Source organism: Gigantopelta aegis, chromosome 12 (genome assembly GCF_016097555.1).
Source record: "Gigantopelta aegis isolate Gae_Host chromosome 12, Gae_host_genome, whole genome shotgun sequence".
NCBI lineage: Eukaryota > Metazoa > Mollusca > Gastropoda > Neomphalida > Peltospiridae > Gigantopelta > Gigantopelta aegis.
This window is the reverse complement of record NC_054710.1, coordinates 19,640,462-19,655,718: the sequence shown is the minus strand read 5'-3', so window position 1 is coordinate 19,655,718 and position 15,257 is coordinate 19,640,462. Positions and strand designations below refer to the sequence as shown.

General features: G+C 38.4%; 2 protein-coding genes across 2 annotated transcripts in view; both read left to right on the top strand.

Annotated features, from left to right (window-relative positions):
• LOC121386468 (electron transfer flavoprotein subunit beta-like) overlaps positions 1-13,943 on the top strand; it is a 28,806-nt gene extending 14,863 nt beyond the window's left edge. The window contains exons 6-7 of the mRNA XM_041517376.1: positions 12,112-12,309; positions 13,728-13,943. Of these exons, the coding sequence (XP_041373310.1) occupies positions 12,112-12,285 (174 nt within the window). The 3' untranslated portion in view covers positions 12,286-12,309; positions 13,728-13,943. The remainder of the gene's footprint in view (positions 1-12,111; positions 12,310-13,727) is intronic.
• On the top strand, positions 16-8,063 carry LOC121386467. Its single transcript, XM_041517375.1, has 2 exons — positions 16-2,362; positions 5,102-8,063. Exons 1-2 carry the CDS (start codon positions 2,188-2,190, stop codon positions 5,725-5,727), a joined length of 801 nt encoding a protein of 266 aa, XP_041373309.1. The 5' UTR covers positions 16-2,187; the 3' UTR covers positions 5,728-8,063.
• Positions 13,944-15,257: the final 1,314 nt, after the last annotated feature.

Genomic DNA, 15,257 nt, shown 5'->3' with positions numbered 1-15,257 from the left:
GTTATATATCACAGCTCTCCAAAATCATAGTGAGTTCACGAGTTATACAACTCCCCAACATCATGGTGAGTTCACGAGTTATACAACTCCCCAACATCATGGTAAGTTCACGAGTTATACAACTCCCCAACATCATGGTGAGTTCACAAGTTATACAACTCCTCAAAATCATGGTGAGTTCACGAGTTATATTATACAGGTCCCCAACATCAGGGTGAGTTCACAAGTTTTATTATACAGGTCCCCAACATCAGGGTGAGTTCACAAGTTATATTATACAGGTCCCCAACATCAGTGTGAGTTCACAAGTTTTATTATACAGGTCCCCAACATCAGGGTGAGTTCACAAGTTATATTATACAGGTCCCCAACATCAGGGTGAGTTCACAAGTTTTATTATACAGGTCCCCAACATCAGGGTGAGTTCACAAGTTATACTATACAGGTCCCCAACATCAGGGTGAGTTCACAAGTTATACTATACAGGTCCCCAACATCAGGGTGAGTTCACAAGTTTTAGTATACAGGTCCCCAACATCAGGGTGAGTTCACAAGTTATACTATACAGGTCCCCAACATCAGGGTGAGTTCACAAGTTGTATTATACAGGTCCCCAACATCAGGGTGAGTTCACAAGTTGTATTATACAGGTCCCCAACATCAGGGTGAGTTCACAAGTTGTATTATACAGGTCCCCAACATCAGGGTGAGTTCACAAGTTATATTATACAGGTCCCCAACATCAGGGTGAGTTCACAAGTTTTATTATACAGGTCCCCAACATCAGGGTGAGTTCACAAGTTATATTATACAGGTCCCCAACATCAGGGTGAGTTCACAAGTTTTATTATACAGGTCCCCAACATCAGGGTGAGTTCACAAGTTATATTATACAGGTCCCCAACATCAGGGTGAGTTCACAAGTTATATTATACAGGTCCCCAACATCAGGGTGAGTTCACAAGTTATACTATACAGGTCCCCAACATCAGGGTGAGTTCACAAGTTATACTATACAGGTCCCCAACATCAGGGTGAGTTCACAAGTTTTAGTATACAGGTCCCCAACATCAGGGTGAGTTCACAAGTTGTATTATACAGGTCCCCAACATCAGGGTGAGTTCACAAGTTGTATTATACAGGTCCCCAACATCAGGGTGAGTTCACAAGTTGTATTATACAGGTCCCCAACATCAGGGTGAGTTCACAAGTTATATTATACAGGTCCCCAACATCAGGGTGAGTTCACGAGTTATACTATACAGGTCCCCAACATCAGGGTGAGTTCACGAGTTATACTATACAGGTCCCCAACATCAGTGTGAGTTCACGAGTTATACTATACAGGTCCCCAACATCAGGGTGAGTTCACGAGTTATACTATACAGGTCCCCAACATCAGGGTGAGTTCACGAGTGATATTATACAGGTCCCCAACATCAGGGTGAGTTCACGAGTAATATTATACAGGTCCCCAACATCAGGGTGAGTTCACGAGTTATATGATACAGGTTCCCAACTTCAGGGTGAGTTCATGACTTATATTATACATGATCACGCTTAAACCAAATAATTCATTGTAGACTTTGTTTAGAATGCAGTGACCTCAACGCTCATAGATATACAAGACATATTTATGATAATTCCATTTGTAGCTGTGGGCATCTATATGAAGATACGTTATATTTCCTATTTGTCTGTTCTCTGTATGATAACATTCCTACCACACAGGGTTCGTACTGGTCCTTAAAAACCTACAAAGTACTTAAATTTATGATTTCAAAAATGAAGTACTTGAAAGTCATTAAAATTTGTGGTTAATGGCCAAATGTCATGAAAAGTCATGAAAATATAGTTTCCTGACAATTTGAAATCAAATGTTTTATTTCATAATCTTGGTTTGCAAATAAAAGTTATTTCGTAGATCACTTGCACAGTTCAAGTCGCATTTTCGATCCGATAATACCATCCTTCCGAACGCCATTCCGAGTATAACCGAGGTTGCTTCGTGCTTACTTCGAACGAGCTCGGTGAACACCGGTCCGAGTGTAACCGAAGTTGCTTCGTGCGTACTTCGAAGGAGCTCAGTGAACTACGTCAGCTGCCATCTTTTCTATGTCAGTCTCGTCAAATTTGTTTGACAATACATCGCCTTTCATCCAATAGAGGACTAGGTCACCAAGAAGAATGCCCGGACAGTGTCATTTCCAGGCATCGTGGCTCGATATCCCCGACTTCAAGGATTGGTTGCAGAAAGTTGTGAGGGATGCTCGTTGCATTGTGTGTGTGAAGACGATTTCATTGAAAAATCAAGGAATTACGGCATGTAAAATTCATGTGAAAGGCCAGAAACACAATAAAGGTATTTAGCCTACATCAACGTATTTCATGTTTATATTATTTCATGTTTATAAGTTTGTCGTTGATTAAATCGCCATGACGTCCTTTTTTTAGTCTGTTTCGGCCCGCACGTGGTTTAGCATGCTGCATAGGCCTATACTTCGCGTCATGGCAATCGCACACATACTGGGCATAGTACATACGATTTTAGCAATAACTTTACGTTTAAAGGAGTTAGGACAAAAAGGTAAACAGTTTTGGATATTGAGTGAAGGGTACTTTTTATACCAAATTTCAGGCAAAAATATTAATAAATTTGGGTTTTTTGTCAGTCATTTTTGCCACTTTTTATTTGCCATTTCTGTTTTCGTAGAATGCCAACCCCATATTGCAAGAAAAGTGATGAATTTAAATAGTTTTGTAAATTATATACTGTAAATAAAGGTTAAATTTCTGTTTTATGTGCACATTCAGAGCAAGCTGTTTTAGCGCATGCCTGTCCTGGCCACACACCTCAGGAGCCTGAGCTGTCTATCCAGGACAGTTGGTTAGTAGTTGGTAGTAACCTTGTTAAAGGTTAGTGAGAGACAGAAGAGGGTGTAGCGACCTTGCACCTATCCACCAAGTTCTTAAAAACTCACTCTGGGTAAGAGCCGGTACCGGGATATGAACCCAACACCTACCAGCCTTATGTTTGATGGCTTAGCCACTAGACCATCGAGGCTGGTGAAGGTTAAACAGTAGTTTATTCTGCTTTATACTCTTAATTGTTCAATTCAAAACAATAATGCTTTGATGTGCCGATTGTCGTGATGCATTCTATAATTTATGTTGCTTGGTACGGTTCGGCAATAGGATTCTCACTATCATGTCTTCATATGCCTTTAAAGGGACATTACTGAGTTTGCTGCAATTTTGAAGATGTTATCCACTAACAAAGACTTTTTAATGATTGTAATTACATAACAAATATATTTTTCTACATAAAATATTAATGGCCGTGTATTAAACATGTTTCTGATCATTCTACTATTTGTACTAGGCCTAAAAAAAAAATTACTTGATTCCTATTACATTCTGGAAAAATATAGGGTATTTTGGAAAATAATTTTATTTATGCATATTAAATAAAGGTGTTAATTACCGGTATCCAAAATAAGGGACCATAACAAAAGTATATTGAAGCCAGAGAGACTAAGTCACTTAGTCTGGTGGGGAGGGGGTTTACGATTTCAACATCTCCATTTAGTCTTTTTATCACTTTTGGCTTCACTTGCTTTGAACTTGAAAATCATCATACAAACACAACCCAAAAGGCTTCAAAACACTGGCCACGGTATTTATTGTTGACCTACTGCCCATGCAAACCAGGATATCACGGTGGCTAGGTATGTATTACAGTCAACTCTCGTTATAACGGCCATGTTGGTACCACACAGGTCTTGCTGTTGTAACGATCGTAAAGAGTTAGCTCTCTTAGTATGACAAGTGGTTTGGCAATCATGTGTAACACTAATAAATAATAAAGTAATGAAACAAACAAAACAAAAAACAAACAAACAATTGTTGTTATACATCTTGAGCGTGTTTAGGATGATTTTCTTTAATAAGAGTCACTTCTCTTTTTTCACTTATCGAAATTTGCGTGTGGCGTCGTGTCGCGGGTGGGTGTGATATTTTCTCCCAATAAACAGCGCATTAAAACATTTTACGATATATTGTAACTTCTAATTAGCAAAAAGAGACTTGACAGGAACAACTCAACTCTGCATCAAGATATTAACAACAATACAAGTTGTTTAAAAATCTCTACCTTGCACATCAAGCGCTGTGCGATCAGCCATATACTAATCCGGTTGGTGCCAATCGTCTCTGGTCCGCATGCTGCCCGGTTCGACTCAGTTTGGCAGCATATCAAAATGGGAATAAAAGTTACAGCTTTTTTAGAGCAAGGATCTTGCAAATTAGCAGTTATACATTTGTTAGAAGATTTGTATGCTGTTATAAAGATCAAGAAATGCATTAAAACAACACGCTTGTTGTCACAAATTACTGCCGGTACCGGAAAACATTGTTTCACTATTTGCATTCATGAATAAATACTGTTTGTATCTGCCCATTTAGTCTTTTTGAGGGGGGTGGGGGGTCCGAATCAAGACTACGTGACTTAGTCTCTCTGGCTTCAATATACTTTTGTTACGGTCCCTAACCTCTGCATGTATAGACATGCATAAATCATAAATAAAGTCACCGTGTTACTTGCAAATTGGGGTGTGGTATGCTCGATCAAATAAACAATTATTATGATGTTTAAATTGTATACATTTTGTCATAGTAGGCCCCTAGTATAATTTAGTTTTTGTAAGAATATTGTAGTTAATATTAATATGAAGAAATATATGCTTCATTTAAATATGTGCAAATAAATCTATGAAAAGACGGGACCGAAAAGATAACAATATTTAATTATTTATATACTTCTACAGTACAAGATGTGCCAACATAGTATACACTAAGTTTTGTTTTTACATTTTACATGTAAGTTTAATCATAGAAATATTTTATTAGTCGGAAACATCTTACAATTCAGCAACCTCAGGAATGTCCCTTAAATTACATCTAAAGTAAAACGCCTTTGGGGAAACATTTTTTTTTCTTGTTGCTCTGTCTTAAGTCCCATTTTCCCCATCCACCAACCAAGATAAAATTGCCTTTTATCCCAGCTATCCAAGCAATGCAGCATTTTTTTGTTTCTTTTCAGCTATGGAAGACAAGCGTAAAACCATCCCAGGGTTCTTTTCTCCACGTTCAACATCTGAGACAGTGACCACTATTGCACAATACAGCTTACCTAGTTCCAAGCCTGCTGAACCTTCAACCTCCATTGGTGATGCGTCTCTAATGGCCCCTAGACCTCTTGTTTGTGGTAACCAAACATTGAAAGCTGAGATTCTGTGGGCGCTGAAGTGTGTGGACTCTCATTTTTCATTCCATTCATGTGAACACATTTCGGATATTTTTAAACAGATGTTCCCGGGTGACCCTCTTGCACAAACCTTCAGCTGTGGGGAGACCAAATGTCGTTATATCTGTCAGTTTGGCATAGCTCCATACTTTCATGGGTTGTTGAAAGAATCCGCTAGGGCTGATGGTGATTATGTCCTTTTGTTTGATGAATCTCTCAACAAAGTAAAAAAAAATAAGCAGATGGATATCCTCCTCCGACTATGGCATCATGACCAGGTGCGATCCAGATACTTCACATCAAAATTCATTGGCCATGCCTCTGCACAGGACATGCTTGATCATTTCAATTCGGCAATAGAGGATCTCAATCATACTGGCATCCTCCAAGTATCCATGGATGGGCCAAGTGTCAATTGGTAATTTTTTGACAAATTCAGTAATCAGATAAAAGAATACCAGGACTCGGAATTGATAAACCTTGGGAGTTGTGGACTTCATGTTTTGCACGGTGCCTTTCAGGCAGGATGTCATGAAACAGGTTGGAAAGTGGATGATCTTTTATCCAGTATGTACCATCTGTTCAAAGACTGCCCTGCTCGAAGGGAGGATTATGCAAAGGCCACAGAGAGCTCAGATTTCCCTCTGAAATTTTGCAAGCACAGGTGGCTTGAAAATGGCCCTGTTTCCAGTCGTGCCATCAGTATCTGGGAGAGTATGAAAACCTATGTCATAGCCGTTGATAAAAAGAAGGTTTCACGTCCTGCTAACAATTCTTATTCAGTTGTTAGTGGTGCCATGAAGGACCCATTGATAATTGCCAAACTTTAATTTTTTAACTCTGTCAGTAGAGAAGTTGAGCCTTTTCTTAAGCAATATCAAACGGACAAAGTCATGATCCCTTTTCTTGTTAGCGATTTGGAGAAGCTGATGAGAAATTTGATGGAAAGCTTTATTGAAGGTGGAGTGCTTGAAGCTCCTCAGTCTGTTAATGAACTACTTAAAATTGATTTGTCGAAAAACACCTGAACAACAAAAACATTCAGATTGGGTATAAAGCAGCAAGTGAGCTAAAGAAACTTAAATCATCTAAAGACATCAGTGAGCTTCAGGCATTTGAATTTAGAGACCAGTGTAAGAAGCTTTTGGTTAAGTTGGTCGAAAAAGTCAATGAGAGGTCCCCATTGAAATATTCCATTGCTCGCAACTTGTCATGCTTAGACCCCAGACTCATAGTCAAACAGGGTGAAAGTTCCAAATTGAAAATGAGAAGATTATTGGAGTTACTGGTGAAGTAGAATCGTGTTCATGAAGACGATATTGATGATTTGAACCGCCTGTACAGTGAATTATTGGAGTTACTGGTGAAGTAGAATCGTGTTCATGAAGACGATATTGATGATTTGAACCGCCTGTACAGTGAATTATTGGAGTTACTGGTGAAGTAGAATCGTGTTCATGAAGACGATATTGATGATTTGAACCGCCTGTACAGTGAATTATTGGAGTTACTGGTGAAGTAGAATCGTGTTCATGAAGACGATATTGATGATTTGAACCGCCTGTACAGTGAATTATTGGAGTTACTGGTGAAGTAGAATCGTGTTCATGAAGACGATATTGATGATTTGAACCGCCTGTACAGTGAATTTGTGAGGGATGTTGTCAGTGGTGATGAGATCAGAAAAATTTTGCTTCTTTCCCATGGGCAAGCCTCAGTGGAGAGGGGCTTCTCCGTTAACAGGCAAATTGAAATGGAAAACATGTCTGGGGGCATGAATGTTGCATTGCGGACAATTTCTGACTATTTGTCATATGTTGGTGGTATTTTTAATGTTAACATGACCAAACAGCTCCTCTGTTCAGTGTCGGGTGCACGACACAGGTACCATCAATATTTAGAGGAAGAAAAACGTAAGAAGTGTCAGGAAGTGATGAATCTGAAACGAAAAGCTGCAACAGTTGAAATTGACCTGCTCAGAAAAAAAAGCAAGACTCTTGACTCTGACATCTGTGCACTGGAAAAATCTGCTGTTAGTTTTGCAGATCAAGCAGAGAAAACTCAGGGTGCAACTAGCCACTCACTTATTGTAAAGTCCAATGCCATGAGGCGTTCTGCAGATGAAAAAAAGGCAGACTTAAAATTACTTCTTTCAGATATTGACTACAAGACCAAACAACTTGGTTAATCCCATCATGATTGTTCTTTCTTCAACCATTTCCTGACCATTTGTCAGAAAAACACATTACCTGGTATGTAACCTGATGGTGATAATTTGATTTAGTTGTGTTACATTTATTTCACAAATTCTACTAATTGTGCAGTTGCATCAATTTGGAATCAACTGATGCTGTTCATCTTAGTGTATTACCTAGGATTTAGGTAGGGGTTTGTAAATTGAACTATATTGAGGCATTCTGTTGACTTTCGAGCATTTTCAGGGAACATTATTTTCGTAAAGGAAATTTATACAATTATTATTTAAATTGATTTAATTAAGTCTAATTATGGTGTTTAATGGTGGGGTTGGGAAATATTTTAATAAAATATAATTTTCTGCAGTTTTACAAAGATAATTTACAAAACCATTGGGGCAAGGCTTGTTTTAGCCTGGGGACAGCATGGTTATACATTTCCTTGGTGGAAGGGTGGCGCGGATATATCAAGGCATGGTGGCGCACCATGCTATAATGGCCTAGGGAAAAATCTACATCTGTTCTTACTAAATGTTTCAATTTCAATAAACATGTACCCATCATTCTATGTTTTGTTCTACAGTCAATGGTGAGGCTTAATAACTGTATGTTTTTTGTGATCCTTTGTTGCTGAATTGTCCATGATTCATTAACTTTTGGATGGTCAGTAGATGATTCCAGCATCCTCGCATGGTTACAGCATGCAAAATTTCATACGGATGGTGCTTAAAAATATCTATCTCAAGTCCTGAAAAGTCCTTAAAAAGTAATGAAAAACCCAACCTTATAAAGAGTGGGAAGCCTGCCACAATGCTATGTGGTAATGATGATTACCCTCTGGACCGTACATGTAATGTACATATAGCAGAATCTATTCATAACGTTTTTGAATTGTCAAAATGCTTCACGTTTTAATTCTTAAAGCCATTTATCCTACATCACATTGTCACTTGTAAGTTTGGCTGCTGTAATGTGGGCGGTGGGCGAGAATCACTGATGTAAGTTAATCTTAGGAAATCTGGTATATTTATGTACGTGGGTATGGACAAGTATACTAATTTCATGGTCTTTTAGAGGTGTTTTTATGATTGAATGCAAATTATGTAATTGTTTTTAATTCTCTGAAGAACATGTCAATTGATACATTTGTATATTACAAATTGTATACTAAAAGACAAAAGTTATTGTGACACACAAAAGACAAAGATAATTGATGATAAGTTTTTACTGCCGTGTATGAAACTTTATAATATGGAAAGAGAAATGTCCGAAGGTGTGGAAACGAGCAATAGTCCATGAAAAGGATGCACCTGCCATATATGCAAATGAGCCACATCACTAAGGAGGTCCAGAGCGAAGTTCACACAGTGAGTAGCGAGTGTGTCCACCTTGATCATTGATACAGGCCTGGCACCGTCGTCTCATTGAGGCCACTAAATGCTGGAGAAAGTTCCTGGGAATGCCTGTTTCGCAGATGTGTGGTTAGGATCCATGTGTCTTGGTGAGGGATTGTCACAGGCGGTTGGCTGCTACAGGGGCAGTCCCAGACCTGGTTGTTTTGTTGATATCGTTGCCATAAGTGCCATATGGCGTTTCTGTGGATGTTGAACTGACGTGCGGCGTTACTCTGTGAGGTCCCAGATTCAAGCATGCCTATGACTCTCCATCTGTCATGTTCACTGAGGCGTGGCATGACAAAATTGCATCAAACAGTTCACTAATGGTGTTTTTCTGACTTCTGGATTTCTGAAGGCTGCACAGAGTGGCAATGATTTGCGACTGAATGTCTGGCCTGTTATGGTGAACAGGATTTCTCCCGAATATTCCATGTTTCTTGCACAAAGCATGCAATCGCTGCTGCATCTGCTTAGATGCATTTCTTCGAGCTGTTTCATGCATATTTTCTCTGGTTTACATCCATAAAGCCATTCACAAATTTATTACTCCAAACAATCCATGTCACAATAACTTTGCCTTTTAGTATATGTAACAGTATGTGTAGAGAGGGATTAATATAGGCCAATGGCTTGTTTGCCAATCCATTTCCTTTGTGAAATAAATATTGTTTAAACCATATTATACATGTCCCCAACATCAGGGTGAGTTTACAAGTTAAATTTTACATGTCCCCAACATCAGGGTGAGTTTACAAGTTAAATTTTACAGGTCCCCATTATCAGGGTGAGTTTACAAGTTAAATTTTACAGGTCCCCAACATCAGGATGAGTTCAAATGAGCACTTTACCTCTGGGCTACATCCCGTCCCTCTTAATAGAAGAAGATATCAAACTGTGAAATCTGTATTACAATAAAGGGTTTTTTCACTTTCTAAAAATATGAAACATAATGTATTATATTATGTTTGATATTTTTAGAAAGCTGAGAAAAAACTTGTAACTAAGAAGAAACCATGACACTATGTAAAATATATAGAGTTTATTATAAATACGAGCTTGAGTGTCATACTCGTTGTTAAGAAATGTGTCAGGATTTTTGTATATGTGAATCCTGACATGAGTTTCGTAAAATCAGTACGATTCGCACACAAACATAATCATTTCTTTATTATCTATATTATCATTGTTGTTTTCTTTATGAATAACAAGGATAATCTCAAGATGTTTCGTCCACAATTTCGAAGTGAAATGCACATTTTCCCACAAAGTATGAGCTAGGACGTCACTTCCTAAAATGACGTCATTGCACTTGTTACAACACTGTGCTTTGTATGGTTTATAACTCGGTTATGTTGAACCATGTGGATAGTGTGTGTGTGTGTTGTGTTTGTATGACTGTGTGTTGTGGAGAGTTACATCTACACAATAATGTACATAGACAACAAACTAAATCAAATCAATTACGTTTTATATGTGTCTGTGTGTTGTGTGTGTATGTCTGTGTGTTGTGTGTGTCTGTGTGTTGTGTGTGTATGACTGTGTCAGGGCTAGAAATGAAAGAAAAAAAATCTACATGCACCAGGTGCATGCTGAAAAAAAAGTTACATGCACCATTAAAATTCTGCATGCACCAAAAATAAGGTAAATCCTGTTAACAATGAGGAAAATACTATTTTAATTACCTTGATTAGAGTGTTGATTTTTTTTTATACGAAGCTATTCCGTATTCAGAATTATTCGGCAATACCTATATGTATTTATTAACAGTACCGGAACGTTATACAACTGCGTTTATTACTGATTCTTGATCAAATTTGAAAATTTCACCCAACGTAAACGCCTTACAGAAATCTATAATAGGCCTATTACAAAAACGTACGAATAGTTGTGTTTTGTATTAAGCAAGTTATCAACTTTTTTAACTCGATAAGATCTGTTGGTATAATATAAATTAGCCTACGGAATTCGACGAGAAGTTGCGATTGAAATAATCACTGGCTGACTTCGAGTCAACTACGCGAGTAACGCACCTGCACGTTCGCAGTCATCTGATCAAGTGCTCATATCTGAGGTCGAAAATGTTTAAGGCAGTTACGGTACTTTGTATTGATCACAGATCTGGCGGAGTTCAATTTGTCAGTGACGACAACTGTGTTATGCGCGTGGATACCCCAAAGTCGGTCTCGACCACCTTCCCTAATACCGTTCACGGATATAACCGAGATATTGCTGGCAATTTTCGCAAATATATTTCACGGAAATGTCCGAACAACCATTGTTGTAAGTAGGATTATGGGATACGAAATGGATGCACCCATAAGATAAAAGTTATCGTTTTCATGTGGCGAACAGATTACGAAATGCATACGAAAAATTCAACAACTTGAGTGAATCTGGTAGACAACAGGATACTAGTATACGCAATACACAGTACTTGAAAAATATTAGCATGCACCGCGTGCACCCTGTTTTAAAAGTTACATGCACACGCAAAAATCAGCATGCACCGGTGCATGTACTAACACTGCATTTCGAGCCCTGCTGTGTGTGTATGACTGTGTGTTGTGTTTGTATGACTGCGATATGTATTTTTGTGCTGGGGTGTCGTTAAACAAACATTCATTCATTCATTCATTCTGTGTGTGTACGACTGTGTGTGTGTGTGTTGTGTGTGTATGTCTGTGTGTTGTGTGTGTATGACTGTGTGTGTGTGTGTATGTATGACTGTGTGTGTTGTGTGTGTATGACTGTACGACTGTGTGTGTGTTGTGTGTGTATGACTGTGTGTCTGTGTGTATGACTGTGTGTGTATGACTGTGTATGTATGTGTGTGTATGACTGTGTGTGTGTGTGTGTATGACTGTGTGTGTTGTGGAGAGTTACAGCTACACAATAATGTACATAGACAACAAACCAAATCAAATGAATTATGTTTCATGAATGTTAACGGTTTCATTATTATTCCAAAAACAGATTTCTGAAAATAATGTAGTGGAGAACTGTTTACTAAATTTACTAAAAAATAAAAAGTAAAAAATAATTTATGTCATCAGGTTACTATTTTATTTTAGTAACATCACCGTTGACATATTGATTGTTCATATACATGTATGTAACATAAAATGTTCTAATATGTTATTGCCCCTGAATATAATGAGAATAACTGAAAGTGCTTGGGCTATTTTATATTATATAAAATTATAATTTTTTGTAGAAAGCTAAGAAAAAGCCTCTAGCAAAGAAGAAGGCATCGGACTATGGGGTCGACCTGACCCCGCGACACCAGATTTTGAAGGTTGAGGACCCACCTGTCCGAGAAGCGGGACAGAAACTGGAGACCGTTGGAGACCTCGTGTCAAAACTAAAAGAAGCCGGACTGGTAGCATGATCGTGTGACTGGTCATTAGCCAAGGTGAGTGTCCTGTCCAGTTACCACTATTTATTTAATGAAAAAGTCTGTTTTGTTTAACAACACCACTAGAACACATTGATTTATTAATCATCGACTAGAGGACCTATAGTCAGAGTTAAGTAGACCTATAGTCAGAGTTAAGTGGACCTATAGTCTTAGAGTTAAGTGGACCTATAGTCAGAGTTAAGTGGACCTATAGTCAGAGTTAAGTAGACCTATAGAGTTAAAGTTTTTGTTTAAGAACACATTGATTCAATAATCATCGTCTATTGGATGTTAAACATTTGATAATTCTTACCTATAGTCTTAGAGTTAAAGTTTGTTTTTGTTTAACGATACCACTAGAGCACATTGATTTATTAATGATTGGCTATTGGATGTCAAGCATTTGGTAATTATGACTTATAGTCTTAGAGAGGAAACCCGCTACATTTTACCATTAGTAGCAAGGGATCTTTTATATGCACCATCCCACAGACAGGATAGCACATACCAAGGCCTTTGCTATACCAGTGATAGTGCACTGGCTGGAATGAGAAATATCCCAATGGGCCCACCGACGAAGATCAATCCTAGACCGACTGCACATCAGGCAATCATTTTACCACTGGGATACATTCGATCAGTGCTCCACAACTGTGATAAAGGTTGTGGTATGTACTATCCTGTTAGTGCGATGGTGCATATAAAAGATCCCTTGCTGCTAATCGAAAAGAGTAACCCATGAAGTGGCGACAGCGGGTTTCCTCTCTGTGTGGTCCGTAACCATATGTCTGACGCCATATAACTGTAAGTAAAATGTGTTGAGTGCATCATTAAATAAAAAACATTTTCTTCCTTCCTTTTTCCAATTGTATTGGAAATGGAGGACTTGTCTTTCTAGGGGACGGGGACATAGCCCAGTGGTAAAGCACTCGCCTGATGTGCAGTGATTCTAGGATTGATACATATCGGTGGGCCCATTGATCTGTTTCTCGTTTTAGCCACTGCACCACGACTGGTGTAACAAAGGCTCTAGTGATGTCATTAAACAAAACAGACTTTAACTTTGGAATAATGCACACACATCCTTCAGTGCTTTCCCTTTCTTTACAAAGTAAAAAAGGCGAGGTATAGGTATTACTTTTCAGATGGCATAAACTTTAGCGACAACATTTTGCTTTTAGATAATTGTCTCCTCTATTTGCACTTACATGTATGGATGTTCATAGTATATGCACCAAAAATGTTTATGGATAGACATTTAATTAAGTGGAATTCTTGTTAAGTTTAAAGTATCATTTTGTCCAACTGAAGGAGTCCTTATGCATTATCATTTTCGTTTTACTCTGCCTTATGAACCCTACCGCCACCCCTACTCTCGTCATTAGGTTATACTAAGTAACATCCTGAAAAGTTTTTGTTTTGTTTTGTTACAGTGTGAAGTGTGTAGAGTGAAAGAGTAAATGAACTATGAAGGGAGAAGCTGTGATGTTCAGAGATCATGTGACAACATGCAGGAAATAACGTCATCGTTGGAATTCTGTACTACCTGAAACAATGACTTCGTTGGAGACATTCGTGTTTCCTCCGTCACCAAGTGTATATATATAATACTGTGTATATATCTTCAGTAATAAATAAATAAAAATAAACAAATAATTGTCATTCTTTTTTGTTATTATGAATATTTGTACCACACTTAGGTTGTTTTCCCATTTACAAACGTGTATGGTAAATGTCTATACCTGTACAATTGCTAAACCAAGCCAAACATCCTTATGGCTATGTAATGTCATTCGGGGGCAAGGTACTGTATAAACCAGGCATGGCAAATCAAAAATATTATTGGTAGTAAATCTTAAGCAAGATGAATTTTACTTCTAGAATGCAAGAAATTGTATTTCAGGACATCTAGTTTTCAAACTTTTACACCCTAGAAACTTTACTTTCCACCCTTGATCTCACTCAACACCCCCCCCCCCCCCCCCCCCCAATATCTACTTGCTTACTTACGAGTGATATACATGATTATTTGCACCATTTTGATTGATATCAAATCGACTCGTACTGTCCTACTCAAGACTATCGGCTGTCAATCAAAACATCGAACTGTGTGCAAGTAACCATGCATCATACCACTTTCAAGTTTATGTAGTAACTTTAACATGTAGAACTGGATGCAGCAATGCATAGCATATTTTTGAAAGGTCACATCATTAAGGGGTTTGGGGTTCGTGTGTGTGGAAGGCCAATACATTATCTTCTAGTTTTAGAGTCGATGCCCCCTTTGACCCGTCTTTATGACTGGGCGAGTAGAAGACTACATGTATTTCACCCTTATATCTAAACGTCCCTGAGATCTGCTAGGTCAGTGGAAGACTATTTCACCCTTATATCTAAACGTCCCTGAGATCTGCTAGGTCAGTGGAAGACTATTTCACCCTTATATCTAAACGTCCCTGAGATCTGCTAGGTCAGTGGAAGACTATTTCACCCTTATATCTAAACGTCCCTGAGATCTGCTAGGTCAGTGGAAGACTATTTCACCCTTATATCTAAACATCCCTGAGATCTGCTAGGTCAGTGGAAGACTATTTCACCCTTATATCTAAACGTCCCTGAGATCTGCTAAGTCAGTGGAAGACTATTTCACCCTTATATCTAAACATCCCTGAGATCTGCTAGGTCAGTGGAAGACTATTCACCCTGATATCTAAACATCCCTGAGATCTGCTAGGTCAGTGGAAGACTATTCACCCTGATATCTAAACATCCCTGAGATCTGCTAGGTCAGTGGAAGACTATTCACCCTGATATCTAAACGTCCCTGAGATCTTCTAGGTCAGTGGAAGACTATTCACCCTGATATCTAAACATCCCTGAGATCTGCTACGTCAGTGGAAGACTATTTCACCCTTATATCTAAACATCCCTGAGATCTGCTAGGTCAGTGGAAGACTATTCAC